The sequence below is a fragment of the Ambystoma mexicanum genome, chromosome 8 (assembly GCF_040938575.1).
Source record: "Ambystoma mexicanum isolate Mex_15411 chromosome 8, UKY_AmexF1_1, whole genome shotgun sequence".
In the NCBI taxonomy this organism is placed as follows: Eukaryota; Metazoa; Chordata; class Amphibia; order Caudata; family Ambystomatidae; genus Ambystoma; species Ambystoma mexicanum.
Window position 1 is genome coordinate 1,605,289,488 of NC_090929.1, and position 17,472 is coordinate 1,605,306,959.

Genomic DNA, 17,472 nt, shown 5'->3' on the forward strand with positions numbered 1-17,472 from the left:
TCCTTTTAGAATCGCAGGTGTATATGTCCCCCATGTGTATTCTAACATGATGTGCACATGTTTCAGGGCGAAGGAGCATCTCCACGTCCATTCAGGTGTCCTGGTTGCTCTCTTGGGATTGTCAGATCCTGAGACAGCCGTTTATGTCACGTGGCTCCAAATTTATATCTACTGAATTTTGTGGGGACAATGGACTCTATTTGTAAAAGAGGTAAAGTCAAAAGGGAGCTTTCAGGATCAGTGGAACAGTAGCTAGCTAGGAGAGTACTGTCCAACTTGGCTGTGGGCACTTCCAAAGCAATGGGTCTCCTGAACCTAGAAGTGAAGGCATGTTTACCCAAGTTACCCGTGGCCACCAGCAGGTCTGAAATAGTGAGTAAAAAAAGGGATCCCGAAGATGATCTCGCCACGAGGAAGGACACATGCTGAACTAGAAGTGAACTGAAATCTGAAGTAAAAAATGGGATCCTAAGAGGGTCTCACCACGAGGAAGGACTAATGCTGAACTAGAAGTGAACTGAAATCAGGCGTAAAAAAAAGGGATCCCAGGATGATCTCACCACGAGGAAGGACACATGCTGAACTAGAAGTGAACTGAAATCAGGAGTAAAAAAAAGGGGATCCCAGGATGATCTTGCCACGAGACAGGACACATGCTGAACTAGAAGTGAACTGAAATCAGGAGTAAAAAAAAGGGATCTCAGGATGATCTCACCACGAGGAAGGACACATGCTGAACTAGAAGTGAACTGAAATTAGGGGTATAAAAGGGGATCCCAGGATGATCTCGCCATGAGGAAGGACACATGCTGAACTAGAAGTGAACTGAAATCAGGAGTAAAAAAAGGGATCCCAAGAGGATCTCACCACTAGGAAGGACACATGTTGAACTAGAAGTGAACTGACATCAGGTGTAAAAAAAGGGATCCCAAGGTGATCTCACCACGAGGAAGGAAAAACGCTGAACTAGAAGTGAACTGAAATCAGGAGTAAAAAAGGGATCCCAAGAGGGTCTCACCACGAGGAAGGACACATGCTGAACTCGTGGCACGTTTTATGTGTGGTACAGACCCAGAGGTGTTGGACCCAGTTCATCCAGCTGCTAATGGCAGACTCCCCCAGATATTATGTGGTGGGGCAGGGGTAGAACCCATGCTGTGGGGCATTATCTCGTGCCCAAGGTGAGTGTGTTGCCGCTGATCAACCCTCCCAGATTAAACAGGTGAACTGTGAGGGTCTTGGCCAGCCTTACACCAAAAAGGTAAGTCTATGGGCATTAAAAGACGTAGGTTTAATAACACTATTTTCACTACTAACCCTACCAAGGTGTCTAGAAAAATATGTTTAGGGTCAGGAGGTCTGTGCACAAGCAGAAGATACAATTTGTGAATAAAGAAAGTTTAACCAAGAGTAGAAGCAATGTCCGTAAACTGGTGCTTGTGTGTTTCTTCACACTCCCACCCCATTACTAATGCGCCCATCCGCTTTCCCCATCCACCCATCTATAGAGTCACTCTCTCCTTACTCATCCACAATGAGCCAGACACCCAGGCACCCATTTACCACTGCATCTACTGAATGGCACCCCATCTAGCCAATCACCCGCCCACCTGCTCATGCATCCGGTACCCTATTCATTCATTCTCACAACCAGACACACACTCGCCAATCCATCCACCCACTGAGCCACTATACCCACACATGCGAATCCATCCATCAGTAATTAGACACTTTCACTTATAAGAAGCCCTGCCAATACTCGCTCTCCAGCATACAGACAGAAGGATGTCGGCAGATTGCACAGCATGTGACACAGCTGTGAGTGCAGGTATTGCAATAAAGCCCAGGTTTGTAGCTGGCTTTGTGGTATCACTCCTTTTTCCAAGCCATTACGGGTTGAGGAGTGCAGTGCACATGGCCGCCGTGTTGGCAAGACATCCTTAAGAACCCACTGCCAGGACTCACGTTGCTGAGCTGCCGAGCATTGATTTTAGCTTGTATCATCTCTGGAGTAGTTGTTAAAGAGCTGTATTTCAATTTGTCTATACTCTGGCGGTAATTGACCTGGAGTAAGGGAGACAAGAACATACTTTAAAATGTATAACAACACAAGCGTGGCTGTCTTAATTGTGGTCCGTTCTACATTCTGTCTCATATGTTTACATAAATCAGAAGGCCCAGGAAACTACCTCTGCTCGTGTGTTCACAAAGCATGGCCCATGGCAGTGCAGTTTTACCTCACAACACACCAGCCGGGGGCCTACGCGCTGTTCTCGATGGGCCACCACTGGAAGAGGAGATGTTACTGTGGCGCATGACAATTAAATCTATTGTCCCTGAATTATATGTATGTAGTGCATATGTCTAAGCGCTGTACCTAAAACATATTTACATGCATTAATAATCCCAACCGAAGTTGGTACTCATTTATCGACCTCAGAAAGATGAAAGGCTGAGCTGGTCTTGCCAGGATTCAAACCTGCGACCTGCAGATCACACAAAGATTGCAGTAGCGAGAGCTGAACCAGCTGAGTTATCTTACCAACAATATGTTGCCTGTATTTCAATGTGCTGGTACAATAGCTTAAAATGGGCCACTTCTAATACTAAGAAACATCTTACTTAATTGTTGATCTTGCGTGGCAGTTGTTAAGCCATTTCAGTCTTCAATATGTCCTACCCGGGATTTTCCCCGTGGCCACCATCCCTCCCCCTTCATTCCTAAAAATGCCAGGATATACGGGCTTCTTTCGCAGCAGTTAGACTCCCAAAATGGGCCTTGACTTGGCAGGTTTAAGCATAATTGGGCCTCATCATGAGTTTGGTGGTGCAGTAAAAAAGTGGTGGTAATTTTGTTACCGCCACTTTTTGGCAGTAACGGAATTACCTCTGTTTTTACCACACTGCCAAATTCCAAATAAGCTGCAGGTAAATCTTCAAATTTTCCTCCAAAAATCAGCAGAATTAGCACGGTGGAATTGTAATTCCGCCAAAAACCTGGTGGAGTCCTATGGACTCCAAAAATTGTGATTTACACCACCCTTCCACCATTTGTAATCCTGTAGTAAATCCATGGGACCAAGTGGCGCTAACGGTAGTCGTGTTTGGCGGTATTTCGACAGATTTACCACCAAAATACCACTAAACTCATAATGAGGCCCAGTATGCCTACAACACCCTCAGTGCAACGAGTTCTCAAAAGATTATTTCGTTCTTACGTCTTTTAAGGGAACCAGCTTCCTTGTGGTCTGGTAGGAAGGCGCAAGCGTGGCTGGGTAGTTGTAATCCACGTCGTCATGACTACAGTCGGATTTGTAGGCGATCTGTAACAGAAAAGCAAGTGTCATAACGTCTCATAAATACATTTGTTTTTTTATTCTGCTTCTTCATTTTGGCTGTTTCCTATTTGATTAAAGGAATGTTGGTTTGTTTTAGAGATCTATTGCTGCTAAATATTTTTTTTAAATAAACTAATAGTGCAAAAAAGAAGGGATAAAAATACTTTTTAGTAGGTGCCCAACTATATGCACTTCCAACTCAGATTCAGGTACTGGTCCCTACGGCCAATCACAGCAACAACCAAAATTATTGTTACTGTCCCTCGGAAAGGTATCCTTAGTAAACATGTGTATGCGTTGCTAGCCATCTAACCAATTACCCATTAACATGAGGCTAATTGCCAATTTCTCTAAGCCAGTAGTCCAGTGTAGGCAAATTTGCAATTCCCACACCCACAAGAAGCACTGGCCCCAACATCAATCGTGAGCTGAGAATGCCAGTCTGGTCATCATAACAACGTCATGAAAATGAAGTATTAGGGCTCTTTTATGCCACTCCAGCAGACCCTAACCACCACCTGGTGGACTTTATGCCACTCCAGCAGACCCTAACCACCACCTGGACGTTATACCACTCCAGAAGACCCTAACCACCACCTTGTGGACTTTATGCCACTGCAGCAGACCCTAACCACCACATGGTAGACTTTATGCCACTCCAGCAGACCCTAACAACCACATGGTGGACTTTATGCCACTCCAGCAGACCCTAACCACCACATGGTGGACGTTATGCCACTCCAGCAGACCCTAACAACCACATGGTGGACTTTATGCCACTCCAGCAGACCCTAACCACCACATGGTTGACGTTATAACCACTCCAGAAGACCCTAACTACCATATGGTGGACTTTATGCCACTCCAGAAGACCCTACCCACCACCTGTAGGACTTTATGCCACTCCAGCAGACCCTAACCACCACATGGTGGACTTTATGCCACTCCAGCAGACCCTACCCACCACCTGTAGGACTTTATGCCACTCCAGCAGACCCTAACCACCACATGGTGGACTTTATGCCACTGCAGCAGACCCTAACCACCACATGGTAGACTTTATGCCACTCCAGCAGACCCTAACCACCACATGGTGGACTTTATGCCACTCCAGCAGACCCTAACCACCACATGCTGGACGTTATGCCACTCCAGAAGACCCTAACCACCACATGATGGACTTTATGCCACTCCAGCAGACCCTAACCACCACATGGTGGACGTTATGCCACTCCAGAAGACCCTAACCACCACATGGTGGACTTTATGCCACTCCAGCAGACCCTAACCACCACCTGGTGGACTTTATGCCACTGCAGCAGACCCTAACCACCACATGGTAGACTTTATGCCACTCCAGCAGACCCTAACCACCACATGGTGGACTTTATGCCACTCCAGCAGACCCTAACCACCACATGCTGGACGTTATGCCACTGCAGCAGACCCTAACCACCACATGGTAGACTTTATGCCACTCCAGCAGACCCTAACCACCACATGCTGGACGTTATGCCACTCCAGAAGACCCTAACCACCACATGATGGACTTTATGCCACTCCAGCAGACCCTAACCACCACATGGTGGACGTTATGCCACTCCAGAAGACCCTAACCACCACATGGTGGACTTTATGCCACTCCAGCAGACCCTAACCACCACCTGGTGGACTTTATGCCACTGCAGCAGACCCTAACCACCACATGGTAGACTTTATGCCACTCCAGCAGACCCTAACCACCACATGGTGGACTTTATGCCACTCCAGCAGACCCTAACCACCACATGCTGGACGTTATGCCACTGCAGCAGACCCTAACTACCACATGGTGGACTTTATGCCACTCCAGAAGACCCTAACCACCACCTGGTGGACTTTATGCCACTGCAGCAGACCCTAACCACCACATGGTAGACTTTATGCCACTCCAGCAGACCCTAACCACCACATGGTGGACTTTATGCCACTCCAGCAGACCCTAACCACCACATGCTGGACGTTATGCCACTCCAGAAGACCCTAACCACCACATGATGGACTTTATGCCACTCCAGCAGACCCTAACCACCACATGGTGGACGTTATGCCACTCCAGCAGACCCTAACCACCACCTGGTGGACTTTATGCCACTCCAGCAGACCCTAACCACCACCTGGTGGACTTTATGCCAATCCAGCAGACCCTAACCACCACATGGTGGACGTTATGCCACTCCAGAAGACCCTAACTACCACCTGGTGGACTTTATGCCACTCCAGCAGACCCTAACCACCACATGGTGGACTTTATGCCACTCCAGCAGACCCTAACCACCACATGGTGGACTTTATGCCAATCCAGCAGACCCTAACCACCACATGGTGGACTTTATGCCACTCCAGCAGACCCTAACCACCACATGGTGGACTTTATGCCACTCCAGCAGACCCTAACCACCACATGCTGGACGTTATGCCACTGCAGCAGACCCTAACCACCACATGGTAGACTTTATGCCACTCCAGCAGACCCTAACCACCACATGCTGGACGTTATGCCACTCCAGAAGACCCTAACCACCACATGATGGACTTCATGCCACTCCAGCAGACCCTAACCACCACATGGTGGACGTTATGCCACTCCAGAAGACCCTAACCACCACATGGTGGACTTTATGCCACTCCAGCAGACCCTAACCACCACCTGGTGGACTTTATGCCACTGCAGCAGACCCTAACCACCACATGGTAGACTTTATGCCACTCCAGCAGACCCTAACCACCACATGGTGGACTTTATGCCACTCCAGCAGACCCTAACCACCACATGCTGGACGTTATGCCACTGCAGCAGACCCTAACTACCACCTGGTGGACTTTATGCCACTCCAGAAGACCCTAACCACCACCTGGTGGACTTTATGCCACTGCAGCAGACCCTAACCACCACATGGTAGACTTTATGCCACTCCAGCAGACCCTAACCACCACATGGTGGACTTTATGCCACTCCAGCAGACCCTAACCACCACATGCTGGACGTTATGCCACTCCAGAAGACCCTAACCACCACATGATGGACTTTATGCCACTCCAGCAGACCCTAACCACCACATGGTGGACGTTATGCCACTCCAGCAGACCCTAACCACCACATGGTGGACTTTATGCCACTCCAGCAGACCCTAACCACCACCTGGTGGACTTTATGCCAATCCAGCAGACCCTAACCACCACATGGTGGACGTTATGCCACTCCAGAAGACCCTAACTACCACCTGGTGGACTTTATGCCACTCCAGCAGACCCTAACCACCACATGGTGGACTTTATACCACTCCAGCAGACCCTAACCACCACATGGTGGACTTTATGCCAATCCAGCAGACCCTAACCACCACATGGTGGACGTTATGCCACTCCAGAAGACCCTAACCACCACATGGTGGACTTTATGCCACTCCAGAAGACCCTACCCACCACCTGTAGGACTTTATGCCACTCCAGCAGACCCTAACAACCACCTGGTGGACTTACACCAAGAACTAAGCTCCCCTATTCCATCAGACCGCACATTTCAAAATGAGAAAAATATGAGATGATCAAAATGACATTTCCATTATCTTAAGGATGAACAAGTATCTAACAATACAATATGTTCTGTTTCCCTTGCATATATTTTATTTAAAAAATCAAGGATGAAAATGAACAACTTGGAAATGTTTGCTTTCTATTGAAGAAATAATGGTTAAGCTTACATCCACAGATTGCGTTTATATTCCAACTACGATAGTCTCGGGAGGATAGCTCAGGGGCAACGTGCTTGCGTTGTAAACAAGAGAACACGGAGCAACACAGCTTCGATCCCGGGTCCGCGCTTAGAAACCTCTGGGTATTAAGCGCGTTATAAATAACCAATGATATCATGACTTTTCCAAGCACACAGCAATTGGAGTGCGCCAGCGATCACTGAGCCCTTTATACAGTGCTTCAGGGTGAAGCCCTTTTCATTTGCAAAACATCAAATAAAGAGTGAAATACAAATACGTAGCACCTATTATTTATCTGACAACAGGTGAATTTGTTTGTGGTGTAAGCAACATACATGACTAGGGATATTATCTCAATTAGCTGCCCCGCAGTTTCCTAAAAGCTGCTTCTATATCTGTCTTGGACTGCAGGATCCACAGTTAGGCAATAATATTGATAGAGGCCCAGCGAAACACAACTTTGCCCCATGCCCCACAGAGCTCACTTCATAGATTCCTAGCCCGGGGGATACAGAAGAAAGGATAGCATTATTCGCCGACCTCCTCCTTGACAACCAAGTGCAACGTCGAACACGTTGGTTGCACTTTGCAGTTAGGGGGTTGCCTTTATAAAATGCATCCATGAACACAAGGCAAGGCATCCTGCTGGTGGTCTGGAGTTCCCGGATCTTGGCGGGATTCTACATCTAACAGTGGAGATTCGTGGCGGGAACTGACATAAGCGATGATGACACTGCAATCAATGAAGAGGAGGCTCCACATGATTTGAAATGTATCATATATCCTCTACTTACCTCCAATGTGCTCCCCAGGTTTGGGGGAACTCCCCTGGTATACAAGTCTCCAGTGCAATTGGGCTGAAGGACGGATTGCTATAAACTTTGGTCTTGGCCATTACACCATACTTGAGGAGTATGGTACGAAATGACACCCTAGCCTCTTGAGACACAAGGGCATATTGGACAGCACCCTAATCAGGCCACAAAGATGGCGCTCGACACTAGACATTGGCGAGTGATAATGGATTCTCGGTGAGTAAGAAATGGTGAGCTGTCATGTGGGTATGTGGAGACACTTTAAGCCTGGCTATATTGCAACTTGACTTCTTCACCGAGTTGCCTACAGGATTACCATCGATTCAAGAGCTTGAATGAGCAGTATGCATTACACTATTGTGCACATAATATGGGAGATGTGTTCGAGCGCAACTGTGTGGGACTCCTGCTAGTGGCACGTGGCACTGATTCCAGGCTGACGTCTTGCAATTTAAACGTTCGCTGCCAGGACTAAATATCTTCAGTCACCGGCACGACTCTGGCTTCCTTGGAATTTGAGAACATTGTTTGAAAAGCAACACAATGAAAGAAAAATGGGGCATTGAAAGTTATTTATCTATTATTCACTTGGTAGGCCCTTATACAGGGAGCAAATACTGTTTCAAAGCGCCTAGAGGGCTGCAGGATGGTGACAGGGGATGATAGACAATGTAATTACAACAATGTTAAATAATGAATGCAACAATATTAGAAGAGACAATGGGGAGGGGATGACGAACCTACCATGCCTTGTGAGTGTTCAGAACGTGCAAGTGTCGAGGGGAGAGGGGTACGGGATAGGTGCTGTGGTGCTCATGGAGAGCAGAGGGTGAAGTGCTATGAAGAAGAGAAGTGCAACCTCCAGTGGTGGGGGGTGAGCCGGGGCAAGTGCAGAGGAATAGACAGCAGCTGGGATGATAAGATGTGGGAGGTCAGGGCCCCAAGGATGCATAAGGGCCCTGCATACCAATCAAGCTACTGTGTGATTAGCAGGGGAGTGAGGGAGGGAAGGAAGAGGTAAAGAGGAATGCATTTCTCGAACTTAAGGAGGTCCTGTTCAAGAGAAAGAGGGAGGGGGAGGCTGTTCCAAAGTAGGGAGCCTGCTGAGGAAAGCAATTGGCCACCTGTCCTCTGTTTGGCAAACCGCTTTACACACAGGGAGTTGGTGCCAGAGGAACACAGGTGTCTAGAGGGGGAATATTTTGTCACAAAGAGTTGCAGATAGAGTGGTCCCCGGCCCCAGGCAGCCTTGTGGATGAAGCAGAGGGATCTGAATTGAATCCGTGCTGCGACCGGGTGCCAGTGAAGTCTTTGTAGGGCAGGAGAGATGGGGCCCCAGGGCTTGAGGCCAAGGATAAATCTCACTGTCCTATTCTGGATTAGATGAAGTGGTCACAGAGTGGACAAAGGTAGATTACGGAGGAGGCTATTGCAGTAGTCAAGCCTCCAGCGAACCAGAGCCCAGGTAAGATTGAGTCTGAATCTGAAGGTGAGGAAATGTAGAATTCCATTCAGAAGGAAAAGCTGAAAGTGGGACTTTTTGGCCATGTCTTGAGTATGAGGGAGGAAGGAGAGAGAGGAGTCGAAGATGATTTTGAGGTTTCTGACTTCCGAGAAGAGAGCAGGGGGAGAGCCCATGGAAAAAGGCCAGAGTGAAGGGAAGAAGTCGGGTGCTGGGGTTCCAATAGAGAGGATCTCTGTTTTGCTGGTATTGAGGCAGAGATCATTAAAAGTACACCAGGCCTGGATGGCTGAGAGGCAGTCAGGGAATATGGAGGGTGCAAGGGTGTCGGCAGGAAGTTTGACGAAGAGTTGAGTGTCGTCAACATAGCAGTGGAGGTTGGGGAGAAGGAGGAAATGGGGCGTGCCAGCAGAGTAAGGTAGATGTTAAAGAGCCAAGGCGAAAGAATGGAGCCCTGGGGGACACCACAGGTGGAGAAGGAAGTAGGGGAAGAGAAGGTGCCCAGTATGACTTTGGAAGAGTGGTCATTTATGAATGAGGTCAGCCAGTTCAGTGCCCGGTCCGAGATACCAAGGGTGTCATGGGGCCATTTTATAAGCATGAAGTGGTTCACAGTGTCAAATGCAGAAGAGAGATCTAGGAAGATGAGGACAGCAGGGGAGTTGAAATCAAGGGATGCAAGCAGTTCTTCACGGGTGTTCAGAAGAGCAGTTTCCATGCCTCTGGATCAGGGGTGCACAACTGATTTTGACAGAGGGCTGAAAGTACCTTACATGAGGGCTATAGTGGGCTGAAAAGTAAATGTGGGCGGGGCGGTAGGCGGGGCGTGGCAGGAGGCTTTTTAAACCCCCAATTTGTACTAAACACATGGAAAAAGAATGTTTTTGAGGGGTAACGATTTTTATTTGCATTTCAAACTTACATTTTGTACTACACATTTTCCATTGTTATAATTTATTTCTATTTAGTTATTGTATCTCGCCTGTTTAATTAACTTATATATATTTTATTGACCCTAGATACACTATGCCCCATGGCCCCCTCACCCCAACCAAACACTATGCCCCATGTCCCTCACCCCCAACCAAACACTATGCCCCATGGCCCCCTCACCCCCAACCAAACACTATGCCCCATGGCCCCCTCACCCCCAACCAAACATTATTCCCCATGGCCCCCTCACCCCAACCAAACACTATGCCCCATGTCCCCCTCACCCCCAACCAAACACTATGCCCCATGGCCCCTCACCCCCAACCAAACACTATGCCCCATGGCCCCCTCACCCCAACCAAACACTATGCCCCATGGCCCCCTCACCCCCAACCAAACACTATGCCCCATGGCCCCCTCACCCCAACCAAACACTATGCCCTATGGCCCTCACCCCCAACCAAACACTATGCCCCATGTCCCCCACCCCCAACCAAACACTATGCCCCATGGCCCCCTCACCCCCAACCAAACACTATGCCCCATGGCCCCCTCACCCCAACCAAACACTATGCCCCATGGCCCCCTCACCCCCAACCAAATACTATGCCCCATTGCCCCCTCACCCCCAACCAAACACTATGCCCCATGGCCCCCTCACCCCCAACCAAACACTATGCCCCATGTCCCTCACCCCCAACCAAACACTATGCCCCATGGCCCCCTCACCCCAACCAAACACTATGCCCCATGACCCCCTCACCCCAACCAAACACTATGCCCCATGGCCCCCTCACCCCAACCAAACACTATGCCCCATGGCCCTCACCCCCAACCAAACACTATGCCCCATGGCCCCCTCACCCCCAACCAAACATTATGCCCCATGGCCCCCTCACCCCCAACCAAACACTATGCCCCATGGCCCCCTCACCCCCAACCAAACACTATGCCCCATGGCCCCTTCACCCCCAACCAAACACTATGCCCCATGGCCCCCTCACCCCCAACCAAACACTATGCCCCATGTCCCTCACCCCCAACCAAACACTATGCCCCATGTCCCTCACCCCCAACCAAACACTATGCCCCATGGCCCCCTCAACCCCAACCAAACACTATGCCCCATGTCCCTCACCCCCAACCAAACACTATGCCCCATGGCCCCCTCTCCCCCAACCAAACACTATGCCCCATGGCCCCCTCACCCCCAACCAAACATTATACCCATGGCCCCCTCACCCCCAACCAAACACTATGCCCCATGGCCCCCTCACCCCCAACCAAACACTATGCCCCATGGCCCCCTCACTCCAACCAAACACTATGCCCCATGGCCCCCTCACCCCCAACCAAACACTATGCCCCATGACCCCCTCACCCCAACCAAACATTATGCCCCATGGCCCCCTGACCCCCAACCAAACACTATGCCCCGTGGCCCCCTCACCCCCAACCAAACACTATGCCCCATGGCCCCCTCACCCCCAACCAAACACTATGCCCCATGGCCCCCTCACCCCAACCAAACACTATGCCCCATGGCCCCCTCAACCCCAACCAAACACTATGTCCCATGGCCCCCCACCCCCAACCAAACACTATGCCCCATGGCCCCCTCACCCCCAACCAAACACTATGCCCCATGGCCCCCTCACCCCCAACCAAACACTATGCCCCATGTCCCTCACCTCCAACCAAACACTATGCCCAATATCCCTCACCCCCAACCAAACACTATGCCCCATGGCCCCCTCACCCCCAACCAAACACTATGCCCCATGGCCTCCTCACCCCCAACCAAACACTATGCCCCATGGCCCCCTCACCCCCAACCAAACCCCCCAACTCAGCACACACACAAACATGCACCAATGCAGACCCGAACCCCCACCCCCCAACTCAGCACACACACAAACATGCACCCATACAGACCCGAACCCCCCACCCCAGCACACAAACATGCACCCATACACACCCGAACTCCCCACCCCCCAACTCAGCACACACACAAACATGCACCCATACAGACCCGAACCCCCCCACCCTCAGGAGGCTTTTTAAACCCCCAATTTGTACTAAACACATGGAAAAAGAATGTTTTTGAGGGGTAACGATTTTTATTTGCATTTCAAACTTACATTTTGTACTACACATTTTCCATTGTTATAATTTATTTCTATTTAGTTATTGTATCTCGCCTGTTTAATTAACTTATATATATTTTATTGACCCTAGATACACTATGCCCCATGGCCCCCTCACCCCAACCAAACACTATGCCCCATGTCCCTCATCCCCAACCAAACACTATGTCCCATGGCCCCTCACCCCCAACCAAACACTATGCCCCATGGCCCCCTCACCTCCAACCAAACACTATGCCCCATGGCCCCCTCACCCTCAACTAAACACTATGCCCCATGTCCCTCACCCCCAACCAAACACTATGCCCCATGTCCCTCACCCCCAACCAAACACTATGCCCCATGGCCCCCTCACCCCCAACCAAACACTATGCCCCATGGCCTCCTCACCCTCAACCAAACACTATGCCCCATGGCCCCCTCACCCCCAACCAAACCCCCAACTCAGCACACACACAAACATGCACCAATGCAGACCCGAACCCCCACCCCCCAACTCAGCACACACACAAACATGCACCCATACAGACCCGAACCCCCCACCCCAGCACACAAACATGCACCCATACAGACCCGAACTCCCCACCCCCCAACTCAGCACACACACAAACATGCACCCATACAGACCCGAACCCCCCACCCTCCAACTCAGCACACACACAAACATGCACCCATACAGACCCGAACCCCCCACCCCCCAAATCAGCACACACACAAACATGCACCCATACAGACCCGAACCCCCCACCCCCCTAACTCCAAACCCCCACCCCCAACTCAGCACACACACACTCAAGCATGCACCCATACAGACCCAAACACCCCACCCCCCAACTCAGCACACACACAAACATGCACCCAAACAGACCCAAACCCCCCACCCCCCCAAATCAGCAAACTCTCAAACAAGCACCCATACAGACCCGAACCCCCACCCCCCAACTCAGCACACAAAAAACATTCAAATCAAAACATTCATACACATCCGACACACATCCAACACCCCCCCACCCCCGCATCTCAACATACACATAAAATACATTCAAATACAAACATTCACACCCCCCCACATCTCAACATACACACAAAATACATTCAAATACAAACATTCACACACCCCCCCACATCTCAACATACACACAAAATACATTCAAACACAAACATTCATACACATCCGACACACCCCCCCACCCCCGCATCTCAACATACACACAAAATACATTCAAACACAAACATTCATACACATCCGACACACCCCCCCACCCCCGCATCTCAACATACCCACAAAATACATTCAAACCCAAACATTCATACACATCCGACACACCGGCCCAACCCCCGCATCTCAACAAACACACAAAATACATTCAAATACAAACATTCATACACATCCGACACACCCCTCCCACCCCCGCATCTCAACATACACACAAAATACATTCAAATACAAACATTCATACACATCCGACACAGACCCCCCCCGCAACATACACACACAAACATAAAGCAAAACAAACCCGACACACAAATACAAACAGACCACTTACCGGAGACGTGCTGCAAGGCAGGTAAGCTGGAACGCTGGAATCGCACTACGACTGGCGTGGTCCAAGGCTGAAATGCCTTCTGGCATCAAGCCTTATGGACCACGCCAGCCGTAGTGCTGGCCCTCCATTGGTGCAGCACACACGCATTACGTGGCTCGTAGGAGCGACGTGATGCATGTGTGTGCTGAGCAAATGAGGGCCAGTGTTTTCACCGGCCCGGAAGACAACAAAGACTTTCCTAATGGAGGGCGCAACTGGCCCGCGGGCCGTATGTTGTGCACCCATGCTCTGGATGCTCGGAATCCAGATTGATGGTCGTGAAGACTGCTGACTAGATCAGATTAAAGTAAAATTGGGGAAGGGCCAACTTCTCAAGCAGTTTCCCCAGGAAAGGGGTGATGGAGATGGGGCGATAGTTGACTGGGCCGTAAGGGTCTGCTGGCGGTTTTTTAAGGAGGGGGTGCACAAGGGAGTGCTTGAGGATGGATGGAAATGAACCAATAGCAAAGGAATTTTATGATTTTGAACTAACATGTTTTGCATAACTGTTGCGTTTAGGTTAAGAGTCTTGGAAGCAAACAACGCAGCACAACACAGGTCTGAATCCCAATCCCGTGCCTAGAAACCACTCGTTGATATTAAGTGTGTTATAAAAAAAACTATTATAATTATAAGGTTTGAGCCCTTAACAATGAAACCAGTGCTAATAGATGATCTACAATAAAGTGATTTTTAAAATAATGTTACTTCAGTGCATGGTACATTTTTTGTAAAATCGTGCAGTAGTAAGAGTGGTCTGTAAGGCACTGATGGTTACATTAAGGTCATTTCTAACTGCGGTGATACGGTAACTCTGGAAATAATTCTTTGAAAACTCCTCCTTTATATTGACAGAACCACGGAGTGGGGCAAAAAGTATTCACTGACAAATGTAATATGGGAGAGAAAGTCCTTAGGCCTCATTAAGAGGTTGGCAGTGAGGCAAAAAAAAATTGGTTCATATGGAATTTCCTCCACACAATACCATGCGGTAACACCAAATTCAGTAATATCACCTACCCCCATGGAGTCCAATGGGACTGAATCATGTGGACACTTTAAGTAACTGCATGCTTTCTACATGTAGTAGTGTTCAATGCATTAGGAGGTATGACATGTTGTAATACCGCCAAAGTCTTAATGAGGCCCTTTGTGTTTCTCGCAAACAAGAACCAAGGCCCAAACGTGTTGGATGTCTTCAATCAGCTTAATGACAGAACACATACCAGGTCTATGGCTCTTTGGACGCTTCCTTAGCTTCGACCTGGGAGAGCGACAGGGGGACTTGCTCAGCTTCTAGGTGAACTACTGCTGAAAAAAGTCCCAAACTATCTAACTGCAAAAAATGAAATGACTATTCACCTCCAAATCAGCTTTTAAGGCTACTATTTCCCAACTTGCTACTAGAAAATAGACTGCTTTCCACTTTTTGCATTCAAATTCGGTTTCCCATTGATCGCCAATTTGGGATGACTTAAAAGTCTTTTATTTTTCATTATCCCTGGTCTGTAAAACTCCCCGTGACAGCTGAACAGCCCCGCTTGGCTCTCTGAAGGTCTATAAGAAATAATTCCATACATCAGCTAGCTGCTGTCTGGGTGACGTATGTCACGATATGTGAGACCATAAACACAATCGCAACGGACTGATAGATTCTGTGTGGAACTGCTCTAGTGCCAAGGACGAGAATGCTCGCTCGTCCTTTTTGCATAGGCTTGCATAACAGCCTGGCACTTAAGGGGTTAAGTCAACAAATCTATAAGTGCCCTGTTATCCTTTGGGTGCATGTATACGATACCACAAGCAGACATTTGATTTGATATGTACCTGATGTCAGGGACACATGTATCCTCCTGGGTTTCCCCACCCTGCACCAGATGCATGCAGTCCAACCTGTGTGACCTCTGACCTGCGTGCATGTGTTTGGTGATCAGCAATGATGGGCTGGCTTTTGCAGTTAGAAGCACAATTTTCTAATTCCGGGAACATTGGAATGCCAAACTCGGTTGGCATCTGGAGGTGCCACACAGGTTCAGGTGTGTTGTTTCCAGACTCCTGTGGGAACTCCTGATACTTCCTGGGACTGGAACTGGCAGAGGGCAAGGGAAATCCATATATTAACATTTTGTGTCGATTTTCTTTGCATCCGCTGGATTCATATCGAAGACCTGCGTGATTTGGCTTGATAGACAACGGTACTTTGATGCGTATGTGTGTGTGTGATGGTATACACACATTAGTTCCAATAGAGACCTTCAGAGTATGGAAAATGACCTACCCTCTTGTATCATCTCACTACCTGTGAACAGTGAGATCAAGAAGAAAAAAGTCAATGTTCACCTGTCAACCCACTGATGAGTTTTGGGATGACTGTATGCTTGTATAATGTTGGAGTAGTTATATTTGTATGAGAGGTCTAGTGTATTCAAAATCTTAAAATCTGTACATTTGTATATTATGTTGCATTTTATTTTGACATCTAATCCTTATTTATAGGTACAATTTTATTGAAACATTTGTATTGGGAAACGTTGGAAAGGTTTATTTTTCAACCATGTACAAATAAAGAATAATAATACTTTTCACCTGCCTACCCATGTAAGTGTTTTCTTACCAAAATAGATGCTTCTTAAGAGGGGCAGCAGTAGGTTTGAGGTTAAGTTGACCTGGTGCAAATTGATTCATTTGGCCTCATTATTAGTTTGGCGGTCCAGGAACTAGGGTACCGGTAAGCATGCCGGCAAACTATGAGTTGTGCTTGCGGGTGCCTTTGTGCCCACCAGGTCGGACCTGGCGGGCAGAAGGGCACCCTTGAGAACAGCATGTCGGATGCACGGTGCATCAGACCTCTCCTCATTCCCATTCAGCCCTACGGGGCCGTACGGGAATGGGGAGCATCTTTTTTCTGGTGCCCGCAAATGGGCAATTACCGGGTCCGGCAGGGCCGTAATGACCCGGTAACTGCCCATCCGCGGGCGTCGGAAAAAAAAATACACCAGCCGCGCCTGTACTACAGGCACGGCTACTGCCGATGTCATAATGAGGCCCATTGTGCAAGCAACTCCAGTGGGGATTGAGTAAAATGAGGATGATGGGGAGAGGAGAGGATCCGGGCTGCGTGAGTGGTTGCAGTCTAAAAGGAATATTTTACCAGCCCTTATGGAGCTGCCCACCCTAGGGTCGTTTTAGTGAATAACATACATAATAGCCAAGAGGCGATGTAGCAGCCCGGTGGGGATTGGGGGAAGTCCCCAGAGAGAGGCAGCGGGGGGGGGGGGGGTTGCAATGAACCTCTGTATCCACATGGGAAGATTGGGCTACAAAAAAAGTGGCTGCCCACAAAAATCTGGTAAGGTTTAGGGAAAATGGCAAGACTAGACTGAACGTGTGCCAGATGTCAATGTAGGTCAGACGGGCCGGGGTAGAGGGATCTAGT

At 48.9% G+C, this 17,472-nt stretch overlaps 1 protein-coding gene across 2 annotated transcripts in view; it reads right to left on the reverse strand.

Annotated features, from left to right (window-relative positions):
• Positions 1–17,472, reverse strand: part of NRAP (nebulin related anchoring protein) — a 515,982-nt gene that overhangs the window by 264,438 nt on the left and 234,072 nt on the right. For both annotated transcript variants that reach the window (XM_069611850.1, XM_069611849.1), the window contains exons 14-15: positions 3,219–3,323; positions 1,966–2,064 (exon numbers count right to left, since the gene is read on the reverse strand). In XM_069611850.1, coding sequence (XP_069467951.1) covers positions 1,966–2,064; positions 3,219–3,323 — 204 coding nt within the window. The remainder of the gene's footprint in view (positions 1–1,965; positions 2,065–3,218; positions 3,324–17,472) is intronic.